Source organism: Pristis pectinata, chromosome 10, assembly GCF_009764475.1.
Source record: "Pristis pectinata isolate sPriPec2 chromosome 10, sPriPec2.1.pri, whole genome shotgun sequence".
Classification (NCBI taxonomy): domain Eukaryota; kingdom Metazoa; phylum Chordata; class Chondrichthyes; order Rhinopristiformes; family Pristidae; genus Pristis; species Pristis pectinata.
In genome coordinates this window covers 1882805-1896301 of record NC_067414.1, presented here as the reverse complement: position 1 = coordinate 1896301, position 13497 = coordinate 1882805, and the positions used below count along the sequence as shown (strand labels likewise).

The 13497-nt window shown below is 42.8% G+C and overlaps 1 protein-coding gene across 1 annotated transcript in view; it reads left to right on the top strand.

Moving 5' to 3' along the window:
• Positions 1-13497, top strand: part of agpat5 (1-acylglycerol-3-phosphate O-acyltransferase 5 (lysophosphatidic acid acyltransferase, epsilon)) — a 123672-nt gene that overhangs the window by 26115 nt on the left and 84060 nt on the right. Inside the window, 3 exon segments of the mRNA XM_052025080.1 lie at positions 4135-4170; positions 4173-4249; positions 12192-12281. Of these exon segments, the coding sequence (XP_051881040.1) occupies positions 4135-4170; positions 4173-4249; positions 12192-12281 (203 nt within the window).

Sequence of the window (13497 nt, the reverse complement as noted above, 5' to 3'; positions counted from 1 at the left end):
TGGGCACGTTTCCCTCTTTGTACCTGAGTGGCCTACCCCCACTGTAGTCATCCTTCTGTTCCTTGCATACATGTAGAATGCCTTGGGGTTTTGCTTAATTTCAACTCGCAAGGCCTTCTCATGCCCCCTTCTCGTTCTCCTAAGTCCTTTCTTAAGCTCCTTCCTGGCTACCTTTACAATTTTCAAGAGCCCTGCCTGATTTTTGCTTCCTAAAGCTTAAGTATGCTTCCTTCTTCCTCTTGACAAAAGAGGTGAAATATTTAGTCAACCATGGTTCCTTTACTCTGTCTCAGTGGGACAAACCTATCCAGAACCCCATGCAAGTGTTCCCTAAACAGCCTCCACATTTTTGTTTGTGCATTTCCCCGAGAACATCTGTTCCCAGTTTACGTCCTAAGATCCTGCTTAATACTGTTGTAATTAGCCCTCCCCAATTAAAAACTCTCCCATATCATCTGCTCCTATCCCTGTCCATGGCTATGCTAAAGGTCAAGGAGTTGTGGTCACTATCTCTGAAATGCTTGTCAACTAAGAGGCCTGTCACTTGACCAGGTTCAGTGCCTAGTGCCAGATCCAGTATGGCCTTTCCTCTAGTCAGCCTGTTCATATACTGTGTCAGGAATCCTTCCTGGACACGCCTAAAAAAGAATTCTGCCCCATTTAAACCTTTTGCACTTATTCAGTCTTTCCCTATAACTCAAGTTCTCAAGTCCCCAGCAACATCCTTGTAAACTTTCTCTGCACTCTTTCAAGCTTATTGATATCTTTCCTGTAGGTAGGTGACCAGAACTGCACACAATATTCCAAATTTGGCCTCCACTAACGTCTTGTGCAGCTTTAACATGACATCCCAACTCCTGTACTCAATGCCCTGATTTATGAAGGCCAAAGTGCCAAAAGCTCTCTTTATGAGCCTCTACCTGTGACACTACTTTAAAGGAACTATGGATCTGTATTCCCAGGTCCCTTTGTTCTACCACACACCTCAGTGCCCTACCACTCACTGTGCAAGTCTTACCCCTGGTTTGTCTTCCCAAAGTGCATCACCTCACACTTGTCTGCATTAAATTCCACCTTGCCATTTTTCAGCCATTTTCCCAGCTGGTGCAGATCACACTGCAAGCTGTGATAGCCTTCCTTGTTGTCCACTACACCCCCAATCTTGGCGTCATCTGCAAATTTGCTGATCCAGTTTACCATGTTATCATCTAAATCATTAATATGATAAACAACAACGAACCCAGCACTGATCCCACCGGCATGCCATTAGTCACAGGCCTCCAGTCAGAGAGACAACCATCTACTACCACTCTCTGGCTTCTCCCGCTAAGGCCAATGTTGAATCCAGTTCGCTACTTCATCCTGAATGCCAAGCGACTTAACCTTCTGGACCAGCCTCCCATATGGGACTTTGTCAAAGGCCTTGCTAAAGCCCACGTAGACAACGTCCACTGCCTTTCCCTCATCGACCTTCTTGGTAACCTCCTGAAAACTCTGGTTAGACAGGACCTACCATGCACAAAGCCATGTTCACTATCCCCTAAGCAGGCCCTGTCTATCCAAATACTGTATCTCCAGTCCCTTAGAATACCTTCCAATAATTTACCTATGACTGACATTAGGCTCACCTGCCTATAATTTCCCAGCTTATTCTGAGAGCCTTTCTTCAACAATGGAACAACATTAGCTATCCTCCAATCCTCTGGCACATCACCCATGGCTAAGGACATTTTAAATATCTCTGCCAGACCCCTGCAATTTCTGCACTAGCCTCCCACAACGTTCGAGGGGACAACTTGTCAGGCCTTGTGGATTTTACCCACCTTCATTTGCCTCGACAGCCATCCCCTCTTCCGTAATCTGGATACGGTCCATGACCTCGCTACTTTTTTGCTTCCGTTCAATTGTCTGTCTCCAGAATAAATACAGATGCAAAAAATTAATTTAAAATCTCCCCCATCTCTTACGGCTCCATGCATTCATAAACCATGCTGATCTTCAAGAGGACCAATTTTGTACCTTTGTTGCCCTTTTGCTCTTAATATAGCTATTAGATACCCTTGGGTTTCTCCTTCACCTGTCTGCCAGAGCAACCTCTGTCCTCTTTTTGCCCTCCTGATTTTCTTGCATTTCTTCTACTCAAGTACCTCATTTGATCCTGACTGCCTATGCTGATATGTGCCTCTTTTTTCTTTACTAGGGCCTCTATATCCCTGAATAACCAAGGTTCCCTAAACCTGTTAGCCTTGCCTTTTATTCTAACAGGAACATACAGATTCAGTTCTCTTAATATTTAACTTTTGAAAGCCTCCAACTTACCAAGCATGTCTTTGCCGGGAAACAGCCGATCCCAATCCACGCCTCCGTGATCCCTTCTGGTGCCATTAAAATTGGCTTTACTCCAATTTAGAATCTCAACCCGAGGACCAGTCCTGTCCTTCTCCATAATTATATTGAAACTAATGGAATTATGATCAATAGATTCAAAGTGCTCCCCTACACACACTTCTGTTTCATGCCCTGTCTTGTTCCTTAAGAGGAGATCCAGTATTGTACTCTCTCTAGTTGGGACCTCTACATATTGATTAAGGAAACTTTCCCGAACACAATCTGACAAACTCTATCTCATCCAATCCCTTTAAAGTATTGGTTTATTATTGTCACCTGTACCAAGGTACAGTGGAAAAACTTGTCTTGCATACAGATCAATTCATTACACAGTGCATTGAGGTAGTACGGGGTAAAAACAATAGAGTGCAGAATAAAGTGTCACAGCTACAGAGGAAGTGTAGTGCAGGTAGACAATAAGGTGCAAGGTCATACAAAGGTAGATTGAGGTCAAGAGTCCATCTCATTGTACAAGGGATCTGTTCAATAGTCTATTGAGAGGGCTGTAATATCATACCATTAATGTGGCCATCCCTTCCTTATTCCTCAGTTCCACCCATATTGCCTCAGTAGACGCCTTCCAATATGTTCTCTCCGAGCACTGTCATGATATTTTCCCTGATGAGTAATGCCACTCCTCTCTCTTTAATATCTCCCTCTCTATCATGTCTAAAACATCAGAACCCCGGAACATTGAGCTGCCAGTCCTACCTCTTCTGTAACCAAGTCTGATGGCAGTTAAGATGGTTTGTCCTCAGACAGCTGGCAGGGTGATGGTGGAGGCAGAGGGTGGCAACTTATGATAGTGGCTGCAGTCTTCCCAATATCTTATTGCAGGACTTTTCTGCTCATGGGCTTGAGAGGGTCAAGTTTTGAAGAAAGAAATTATGAAGTAGAGCTCGATGTTGCTACTTCTGAGTGATGGTTTTTTTCTGATACGTAGTTTGTGGAGGAACAATAGAAATGGATGAGCAAAAACCCAGACTTAACCTGTTTTATCCTTTGCTGTTTTTTAATATTTTGTGTTGTAAAGGAGTTCTGTATCCAATCCTATATTTTTAGTGAATCTCATCAGCTTTCAAATAATTGATGCTGAAGACCTTATTAATGGTGAATGGAAACCAAGCAAAGCAACCAGGCTTGGCTTTTTGTGAAGTCAGGGCAGCAACAAAACCAAGCTAATTATTTAAAGTATGAACCTAGGAGCAATGAGCTAGCACTGCCATTTGGCCAGGTCATGGGTCTTGATGGTACTGCCAACTGATAGATACATTTGACATTGTGTTAGGTTTAACAATCCTGACTTATAAATAGTGGGTCCAAATATTCTTAATGTGTTTGCTTTCTCACTTACTTTAGATATTGCAAGTATTAAATCATAAGGCACAGGGTGATTTTTTTTTTTTCTTTTGTGTGTGGAAAGCTGGAATTTTTCCAAGGAATTACTTTGATTATTGTCTTATTGATTATTATTGCACCTTATTGTCTACCTGCACTACACTTCCATCTTAAAATTAAGGGCAATAAATTTATTTCCAAATTCCAGGTTGCAGTTTTCCATTAATGTGGTTATATCAATTCATTGAAAATGCTGCAGAATGCATTGTTATATGTTTAAGAATAGATTTGACTTGATCAGCTACTTTTTTGATTTGTGAATCTTTTTTAGTTTCCTGCTGTGTGAACAATATTTGAACATTATTGACCAGGCATTTATGTGAATAATATATTTTTCTTCCTGTTCAGTTGACTGGATCATTGCGGACATGTTAGCAATCCGACAAGTGCACTAGGCCATGTGCGTTACGTCCTAAAGGATGGACTGAAGTGGCTTCCATTGTATGGATGGTACTTCTCTCAGGTATGGTGCCACCTCTGAAATTAGTGAATGTGGAAACAGGATAAGAGACATGGTTTCAAAGGGTAATGCCATTAGTTTATTTGTGCTTAGCCATTTTGTGGCTTACTAGTTTCTGTAGTGTTAAGATATTTAGAAAAAAATGTTTGTGAATTAGATATCAGCCTCAGTATCAACCACGTTCTTCATACAAAATCCTTTGATACCAAAAACTAGAAAAATTCTATAAATAATTAGCAAATCAGGCAGCCAGTAATTATTTTGCTTTTCCCATTTGCACCTTTCATTGTTCACTAATGCCTGATCAGTCTCTTTCACTTTTAACCATTGTCCTGTGTGTTATTTAATCTGCCTTCTCACTCATTGCAACCCTCTTTATTTATCTTCTCCACCCTCTTTATTTATCTTCTCCACCCTCTTTCTCTGCATCTTTAATCTTTCTTTCCAGTTCTGATGAAAAGTTGATCTGAAATGTTGACTGTTTCTTCACAGATGCTTCAGACAAGCTAAATATTTCTAGCGTTTTCAGTTTGTTTTAGATTTGCAGGACCTGCAGTCCTTTGCTTCTGATATTTAAAATGGTGATCAATTGTCACATTATTAAATTATTGGCAACACCTTGTTGGTTTTGGAGATTAGAATCAGATTTGTTGCCAACAATATGCATAGTGGTTAGCACAATGCTTTACAGCGCCAGCGACCCAGGTTCAAATCCGGTCACTGTTTGTAAGGAGTTTGTATGTTCTCCCCATGTCTGTGTGGGTTTCCTCCAGGTGCTCCGGTTTCCTCCCACATTCCAAAGGCGTACAGGTTAGGAAGTTATGGGCATGCTATGTTGGCATTGGAAGCGTGGCGACACTTGCGGGCTGCCCCCCAAAAATCACTACGCAAAAGATGTATTTCACTGTGTGTTTCGATGTACATGTGACTAATAAAGATCTTATCTTATTGACAAAAGATGCAGAGGCAGGATTAAAAATATGGAATGATGGATTCAAATCTCAATGTGGGGAATTTAAATGCAGTTGATTAAACAGTCGGAAGTAAAAAGCAGTATACGTAAAAATGATATCGGTCAAATGTCAGAAATCCATTTGATTCACTAATGTGAAAGGGAATATGTCATCCTCACTTGCTCCAGCTTGCGTATGATTAGACCATAGCCATATCATTGGCTCTCAACTGTCCTCTGAAATGGCCTTAAAAGCCACTCACTTCAATAATTTAGATGCACAATAATCACTTACCTGTGGCTAGTCACATGTCCTTTAAAAGAAAATTTCATAAACATAATTACAAAGCTCTGCCAGAGGGAACAGATTTCTGTGTCACCTGGAGCCTTCATGATTTTAAATACGAGTCTGATTGTCTGTGTCTCTTTTCCAGTCTATCCACATATCAAAAGTGCCTCATCCCTGACATTGTATGTCCCTTAATGTGAATTTCATAGGGTCTTTCCAGGTTATGCCATCTTCCAGTTTGAAGTTCACTGTTGTACCTTGGAGAACAGTGAGGTGCTGTGAATCAGAATGAATAAATGGTCCACACTGTTCCTACCAATGCCATTTGGGTCCAATGTAGACCATGATTTATTTTCCTTTTGCTGTTCTGTTTATTCCTTCAAAAATATCCATTCAGCAATATCCTTTTACACTGGCGCCAGGGATGAACCTTGATTGTGGAACCTTGTCAGAAATAACCTTCATGGTTGTAAAAGCAAAATGTTAAAATATTTCTATAATACCAGAATGTGTTGGAACAAATAATACAAACTTTCTACAAAATTGTTGCCAATCTCAATATTGACCACATTGCAACAGCCTTTAAGGAAGACTTGTCCACATTTCCCTTACTTTACATCATCATCAACCTTGGGCAGCCTGGCTCTGATTGTCAGGTCTATGCCCCCCTTGTTATAACCCACTACTGAATTCTTCTTCCCTTTGGAGGAAATATGACATTAGCTACTCAGTCCTGTCTTTTGGATCCTTTATTTGTCTCGTATTGCAATTAAATCATGCCTCCATATTCTTCCTTCATTCCTTGATGATTTGTTTTTACTCCAACTCTATGAATTTTGACGAAGATGATGAGGCCAATATGGGTCCTGCAGATAGGGCAGGTGTGTGGGTAGTTGGCTGGTGGTGCCTCTGTCCATTGTTTACATCTTCAAGAAGACCTGTGATCAGGTCCTGCCTCTCTGATACCTGGGGTTTGGAATGACCTTGATCCTGTCCTGGAGGAGACATTGTTTGAAAAATTTATTACTTTTCCTGTGGATTTGCCCCTCTCCAGCAGGAAGGTTTTTGGAAATGAGGTGCAATATTGTAGTGGAAAGATTATGCAGCCAGCGATGATACAGCTTGAGTGGCAGCAGCCTGCACTGACTTATAGTCTGTTTCAGGCTGGTTGGTTAAGATCATGCCAGCACGACTTCAAGATGCAGACATGGAGGTGAATTTTTGAAGCGAGCCTAATTTGGCAAAGGCACTCCACAGTCCCTTCTGATCAACAATGTTGAAGGCCACGTACATTGGTTAATACGTCTCCCCTTATTTTTCTTGGAATTGATACAAGGTGAAGGTCACATCTAAATGGATGGAATCCACAATAACATTTGGGGAGCAGCTCCTCTGTCACCAGAAGGAGACAGTTGAGGAGAATCCTCGCCCTTGCTGTTGTCTGAAACAGCAAGGTCTCTCTACAGTTAATGCATTTGGATCTCAATTTTGGAGAGGGTTTTTCAGGTGCCCTGGCATGGTAGGGGATTTCAAATAAGGGAGATGAAGTTCCTCCCCACCACTCCTTGAACTTTGGTGTAGCAGTTAGTGTAACACTATTACAGCGCCAGCGAGCCAGGTTCGATTCCGGCTGCCTGTCTGTAAGGAGTTTGTATGTTCTCCCCGTGACTGCGTGGGTTTCCTCCGGATGTTCCGGTTTCCTCTCATATTCCAAAGTTGTGGGCATGCTATGTTAGAGCTGACAGCATGGTGACACTTGTGGGCTGCCCCCCAGATCACTCTATTGCAAAGATGCATTTCACTGTGTTTCGATGTACATGTGACCAATAAAGAGATGTTATTCTCCGCCAGGCTCTGTTTTCCTGTTGGTTGTGGTTATTTGACAGTTTGTTATTCTGGGGTAGCAGAAAGTTGGAACCTGTTAGTCTGTTGTGGCTGAAGCAGAGGGCAGAGTCACAGTACTGGAATTCTGGAGGTGCTCCTTCCAGTGGATGCATTGACGATGGTATCACTGCTGTCTGTATGATATGATGGGCAGGACCTAGCCAGCTCAAAGGAGGAAGTGGTGGGTTCATTTTTCTTTTGGAAGAATGAACCAAAAGAGGAATCTTCATGAGGTGGTTTTTGCCATCAAGAAAGTGCTAGTCCAACCTTGCAGTGAATCTTCTGGGTAATTGGGTGTTTCATGACCTTGTACCACACTAACATGGAACCAACTTGTGACAGTAATTAGTGCATACTCCTCAAGCCGGGTAGCTCTGGATGAGGCCAAAGAATATTTCTACACCAATCTTGTAAAAAGTGCTGAACCACATCCCAAACTGACTCATCTGGGTGTTTTTCAATGCCCGGTTTGGAAAGGATGCAATCTTCTGGAAAGCAGCAAGGAAAGCTAACTCCATAGGAGTCTTGCTTTCAATAAAATGCTTGGGGTAACAGGTGCAATCTTTCTTCATTAGAGACATGACAGTTGGGCAACAACCCCAATGCTAGCAGAGGCACCTGTAGATTATATTACCATCCAGGTGAGAGAAGCAAGGGTGTAGGCCACTACTCACCAAGACAGGTGCTGATAATTGTTGGACTGACCATTGCTTGATCTGCTCTGCTGCCTCCAGCCTAGTGCAAAACCACTGGTGACAGCAAAAACATTGCTGCAAGAAACACGGTGGAAAGTTCAAGGAACTTGTAAAGATAGTATCTCTTGTATGATACCCCTTCTGTCTTTACCTCTTGCTGTCTTGGTGAAGCAGCCAGCATAATCAAAGACCCCACCCACCTGGGACATTCTCTCTTCTCCCCTCTTCCATCAGGTAGAAGATACAGGAATCTGAAGGCACATACCACCAGACTTAAGGACAGCTTCTACCCCACTGTGATAAGACTATTGAACAGTTCCCTTATACAATGAGATGGACTAGGACCTCACAATCTACCTTGTTGTGACCTCGCACCTTATTGCACTGCACTTTCTCTGTAGCTGTGACACTTTGTACTGTTATTGTTTTTACCTGTGCAATTGGTTTGTAAGACAAGCTTTTCACTGTACCTCGGTACAAGTGACAATAATATACCAATACCTCAGGCAATCTAACAACCCTGAATGAGTTGGAGCCACAGAATGGCTGTAGGGGTCAGGATGCTATAATGTTCACTGTGATTAGCACCCATCAAAGAAGCACCAGAACTAGTTCAGTAAGAACGACCAGGATCTAATCAACTGCAAACACAAGACTGAGGACCAACAGAAAGCCTATGACCCAAAGAACAGGTAATGGGTGGAAAGAGCGAAGCAGGTCCAGCATCTCGCTCACAGTGGTGATATGTGGATTCTTCAGCATTGTACTCTAGAGAATAATAGCAAAGGTCCACATAAAATTTTCGTTGACTCTTAGTTCAAATAACATTCTCATGAATTTGCGCCATATCTCTTTGCCCTGCCCCGGACCTATAAGACATTGGAGCAGAATTAGGCCATTCAGCCCATTAAGTCTGTTCTGCCATTCGATTATGGCTGATTTATTTTTCCCTCTCAACCCCATTCTCCTGCCTTCGCCCCATAACCTTTGACATCCTGACTAATCAAGAACCTATCAGCTTCTGCTTTAAATGTACCTGATGACTTGGCCTCCACAGCCGTCTGTGGCAATGAATTCCACAGATTCACCACCCCCTGGCTAAAGAAATTCCTCCTCATCTCTGTTCTAAAGGGATGTCCTATTCTGAGGCTGTGCCCTCTGGTCCTAGAGTCTGCCACTACTGGAAACATCTTCACGTCCACTCTATCCAGGCCTTTCAGTATTTAGTAGGTTTCATTGAGATCCCCCTTCATCCTTCTTAACTCCAGCGAGTACAGGTGCAGAGCCATCATATGTTAACCTTTTCATTCCCAGGATCGTTCTTGTAAACCACCTCTGGACCCTTTGCAAAGCCAACACATCCTTTCTTGGATATGGGGCCCAAAACTGCTCTCAATACTCCAAGTGGCAATGTGGAAGAGGTTCACCAGGATTCTGCCTGGATTAGAGAGAGTGAGTTATAAGGAGATGTTGTAGTAACTAAGGTTATTTGCTCTGGAGCGTTGGAGGCTGAGGGGAAACCTGTGAGAAATTGATAAAATTATGAGAGGCATTGACACTCAGAATCTTTATCCCAGGGTAGAAATGTCAAATACCAGAGGACATGTGCTTAAGGTGAGAGGGGGAAAGCCTAAAGTAAATGTGCAGGGCAAGTTTTTTTTTTGACAGTGGTAGGTACCTAGAATGGGCTGCCATTGGTGGTGGTGGAGGCAGATACAATAGTGGTGTTTGAGGCTTTTAAATAAGCACATAAATATGCAGGACATGGAGGGATATGGACCATGTACATGCAGAAGGGATTTAGTTTAATTTGGCATCTTGTTTGGCGCAGACATTGTGGGCTGAAGGGCCTGTCCTGTTCTGTGTTCTATGTAGTCAACAGAAAGAGGAGCACATAATACTGGATCTGCCAGTTACCCATTTCCTGAAATCTGACCATTAAACTGTAAAAGCAACATTCCAGACCATTTTAAAAAAATAAATAAAAGCTATTTTTTCCCAGAAAACTGGCTTGAATCTCTGAGAGCAAACATTTCCCATTCTTCAAAATTGGGAAGTTGGGCATAGGTTTTTGCCTGTCATCCCTGAAAAATCACTGTCCTTTGAGCATCGATTTTATAAGAGGCATAGATCGAGTGGACAGTCAGAGACTTTTTCCCAGGGCGACAATGGCTAACACGAGGGGGCATAATTTTAAGGTGATTGGAGGAAGGTATAAGGGGGATGTCAGGGGTAAGTTTTGTTTTACACAGACCGGTGGGTGTGTGGAAGGCACTGCCAGCAGAGGTTGTGGGGGCAGATAGATTAGGGACATTTATGAGACTCTTAGATAGACACTTGAATGATAGAGAAATGGAGAGCTAAGTGGGAGGGAAGGGTTAGATAGATACTAGAAACATTAAAAAAAACTACAGCACAATTCTGGCCCTTCGGCCCACAAAGCTGTTCCGAACATATCCCTACCCTAGAAATTACTAGGCTTACCCATAGCCCTCTATTTTACTCAGCTCCATGTACCTATCTATCAGTCTCTTGAAAGACCCTATCGTATCCGCCTCCACCACCGTTTCTGGCAGCCCATTCCATGCATTCACCACTCTCTGAGGAAAAAAAAACTTACCCTTGACATCTCCTCTATATCTACTCCCCAGCACCTTAAACCTATGTCCTCTTGTGGCCACCAATTCAGCCCTGGGGAAAAGCCTCTGATTATCTACCTTATCAATACCTCTCATCATCTTATACACCTCAATCAGGTCCCCCTCATCCTCTGTCTCTCCAAGGAGAAAGGGCCGAGTTCCCTCAACCTGCTTTCATAAGGCATACTCCGCATTCCAGGCAGCATCCTTGTAAATCTCCTCTGCACCCTCTCTATGGTTTCCACATCTTTCCTGTAGTGAGGCGACCAGAACTGAGCACAGTACTCCAAGTGGGGTCTGACCAGGGACCTATATAGCTGCAACAATACCTCACGGCTCCTAAATTCAATTCCCCAATTGATGAAAAACAATACACCATATGCCTTCTTAACCACAAAGTTAACCTGCGCAGCCGCTTTGAGCGTCCTATGGACTCGGACCCCAAGATCCCTCTGATCCTCCACACTGCCAAGAGTCCTACCATTAATACTATATTCCACCAACATATTTGACCTACCAAAATGAACCACTTCACACTTATCTGGGTTGAACTGCATCTGCCACTTCTCAGCCCAACTTTGCATCCTATCTATGTCCCTCTGTAACCTCTGACAGCCCTCCAAACTATCCACAACACCCCCAACCTTCATGTCATCCACAAACTTACTAACCCACCCCTCCACTTCCTCATCCAGGTCATTTATAAAAATCACAAAGAGTAAGGGTCCCAGTACAGATTCCGGAGGTACACCACTGGTCACCGACCTCCACTCAGAATACGACCCTTCAACAACCGCTCTTTGCCTTCTGTGGTCTAGCCAGTTCTGGATCCACACTGCAATGTCCCCTTGGAACAAGGGAATAGCAGATAACGAGCAGGATAAAATGTTGGCACAACATCATGGGCCAAAGGGCATGTACTGCTCTATGAAAACAATGACCGATGTGATGCTCCAGTGACAAGGCAAATTTGCAGATGGTTGGCTGGCTTTTTAAAAATATGTTTTTAAAGATTGGTACAGTGTCTGATTCTTTGCATTAGTGAAATGCACCAATATTCCAATTTGTAACAGGAAAAACATCAACAGAAGAATGCTGGCAGCCAAAGGGTCTGTGCAGATTTAGAATTTTCTAATGTGCCTACCTGTGTTCAAACTTAGTTTAGGATCTTTACAAAAGTAAAAAGAATTATCGAGAGCTGGGACATAATTTTACACATGCATTACAGCATTTGGACTTGTATACCATTTTTACTATCTGGCTTTTACACTTTTGAAATTAGCCTAGGAATTAAAGTAGAAAATTGGCACTATGCTAGACTGAACAGAATTAATGCAGTTTAGCCATGTATGATTTTCAGTTTATACCATGAACATCAGCTGTCCATCACTTTATCATCCATTATGTTGCATTTTTAAAAATTCTATTATGAAACCCAATGAACCTTGCAATAAAGAGTATCTAAATGTAATTTGTGTATTTTTAGCATGGAGGAATATACGTCAAGCGAAGTGCCAAATTTAGTGAAGAGGCAATGACCAATAAACTACAACAGCAAATAAAATCAGGCACCCCAGTGAGTATTTCAGTATTGTTTGTATCTTGATGGATAAATATTGCCTGAATTTGCATTTTCTTTGTCATATTTTGTAAGTGATGCTGTATTGATTGTTGCCGTCCTTCGCACTCGTTCTCTCAGAATTGGATTATCACTGACATATGATGTGAAACTTGATTTGGGTTAGCAGTACAGTGCAAGACAAAGACACAAAAATTACAATAAGTTACAAAAGTAAATACTCCAAAACAAGAATAATGAGGTAATACCATAGAACCATACAGCACAAAACAGGCCCTTCGGCCCACCGTGTCGTGCCGTCCATCAGACCACCCTCACACTACCTAACCCCTTCCTCCCGCATATCCCTCTATCTCACGTTCCTCCATATGCCTATCCAACAAGCTCTTGAACCTGTTCAATGTATCTGCCTCCACCACCACCCCAGGCAGTGAATTCCATGCACCAACCACTCTCTGGGTGAAAAACCTCCCTCTGACATCTCCCCTGAACCTCCCACCCATAACCTTAAAGCCATGACCTCTCGTCTTGAGCATTGGTGCCCTGGAAAGGAGGCGCTGACTGTCTACTCTATCTATTCCTCTCAATATTTTATATACCTCTATCATGTCTCCTCTCATCCTCCTCCTTTCCAGTGAATAAAGCCCTAGCACCTTAAGCCTCTCCTCATATTCAATACCCTCCAATCCAGGCAGCATCCTGGTAAATCTCCTCTGCACCCTCTCCAATGCCTCCACATCCTTCCTATAATGAGGCGACCAGAACTGAACACAGTACTCTAAATGTGGCCTAACTAGAGTTTTGTAAAGCTGCATCATAACCTCGCGGCTCTTAAACTCAATCCCGCGACTTATGAAAGCCAACATCCCATTGGCCTTCTTAACTGCTCTTTCCACATGTGAGGCAACTTTCAACAAACTGTGAATATGAACCCCCAGATCCCTCTGCTCCTCCACACTGCCAAGTACCTTGCCGTTTACCCTGTGCTCTGCCCTGGAGTTTGTCCTTCCAAAGTGTACCACCTCACACTTCTCCGGATTGAACTCCATCTGCCACTTGTCAGCCCAGCTCTGCATCCTATCAATATCCCTCTGTAAGCTCCGACAGCCCTCCACACTATCCACAACACCGCCTATCTTAGTGTCGTCCGCAAACTTACTAACCCAGCCCTCCACCCCCTCATCTAAGTCATCTATAAATATCACAAAAAGTA